Raw genomic sequence first — 1,636 nt, 5'->3', positions numbered from 1 at the left:
GATGAGACACGGAGCGTCGCCCACTAGATACAGTGCTTTTCAGCCTGCATTCAGTGCAGGAATTGCCGCTCCATCCCAGTATGTTGCACCCAGTCAAACCCCGGTAGAAGTAGATGTGGGGGCAAGGGCAAGGGCCGAAAGCCCAATGGAAATAGAATCACGCAGGTTGAGCAGGGAACTACCTCTGGCGAGAAGTATGTCTCGTAGTACTCTAAGTATATTGACTTGGTAGACTTCTGAGAGAATATCTTTGTGGCCATGGAATAGCATGTTCACTATCGGAAGCCACAACCCATCCAGAGGGACAGGGAAAGGCGAGATCCCATCAAGTTTTTTCGTTTTCATAACAACATAGGGCACCACACCAATGAGTACCTCCAGGTCAAGGATGAGATCGAAAACCTCATCAAGTTGGGACATCTCTAACAATATGCTCGGAGCGGGCCTTGCCAACCACCGGCTCCAGCGGCAGGAAGACCTGCATAACCTGGTGCTCCCATATCTCTGAGCCTGGTGCCCATAGCTCCACCGCAGCCAATAGCAAACAGACCCCCTCTGGTGAATGGCAGAGTAGGGACCATTTCGGGAGGACCCCACCTGGGGGTACTTCCAGAGGATCGCAATAGATACGTGCAAGCCTTAAACCACGATGATGAGGTATTGGCCTTGACTCAACTGCCAGCCCAGATGCCACAGTTGACTGACCAAGTCATCACATTCTCCGAGTACAAGAGTCCACTTCCCACACGAAGACCCTTTGGTGATCGAGAGACAAGTGTCCAACAAGATGGTGGCTAGGATCCTAGTGGATAATGGGAGTTCAGTGAATCTCCTGTTTAAGTCTGCTTTTGAGAAGATCGGGTTGACCACGAGCGACCTAGCCCCGTGCACCTCAACTCTTTACAGATTCTCGGGAGAAGGTTTAATACCGATGGGCCAAATCAAGTTACCCATGACACTGGAGGAAGAGCCTCGCCAGGCCTTTAAGTATTGCACTTTCATGGTGGTAGGTTTTCCCTCTGCCTACAATGCCATTTTAGGGCGTCCGGCTTTGGTGGAATTCAGAGTCGTCACCTCGATTCGACATCTGTGCCTGAAGATTCCCACGGAGTCGGGAATTGGCACTGTCCGAGGAAACCATAAGGAGGTGAGAAAATGCTATAACGTCTCCCTCCAACAACCAGTAATGGTAGTCAAGACAAGGGACCACGAGCAGTCTCTTCCCAATAGTGTGGAAGTGGTAACGGTACTAGCGGAAGAGGCAGATGAGTTGGACCCGCGAGTTCAAGAGGAAAGGGTGGTCGAACCGATGGAGGAGGTCGAGGAGTTGGCTCTCGACGCAGCCACTCCTGATAGAAGAACCAAGATTGGGAAAAATCTGGAGGAGAAAGTCCAAAATTTGCTCCTAACCTTCCTCTGAGAAAACCAAGATGTCTTCGCCTGGTCCCACTCCGACATGATAGGCATTGACCCAAGGCCACCTTAAAAAAGATGCTTGGCCCGAGGAGTTGCCTAAGGCATTGTAGAGCTACTGCACCACTGCCAGGACCTCCACTGACCACTCGCCATTCTCAATGGCCTACGGTTACGAAGCTATGCTCCTAGTTGAAGCACCAATCTCTACGCACCGACGGGA

General features: G+C 51.3%; 1 protein-coding gene across 1 annotated transcript; it reads left to right on the top strand.

The window, feature by feature from the left end:
• Window positions 1-931: 931 nt before the first annotated feature.
• LOC133799984 (uncharacterized) lies at window positions 932-1,420 on the top strand. The gene has a single exon (XM_062237967.1). It carries the CDS (start codon window positions 932-934, stop codon window positions 1,418-1,420), a length of 489 nt encoding a protein of 162 aa, XP_062093951.1.
• Window positions 1,421-1,636: the final 216 nt, after the last annotated feature.

The sequence above is a fragment of the Humulus lupulus genome, chromosome 9 (genome assembly GCF_963169125.1).
Source record: "Humulus lupulus chromosome 9, drHumLupu1.1, whole genome shotgun sequence".
Classification (NCBI taxonomy): domain Eukaryota; kingdom Viridiplantae; phylum Streptophyta; class Magnoliopsida; order Rosales; family Cannabaceae; genus Humulus; species Humulus lupulus.
This window is presented reverse-complemented; position numbering and strand designations above follow the sequence as displayed.

What these genes read in the sequence shown, in the direction of transcription:
- LOC133799984 (XM_062237967.1), top strand. Translation starts at nt 932, where the DNA reads ATGGGCCAAATCAAGTTACCCATGACACTGGAGGAAGAGCCTCGCCAG.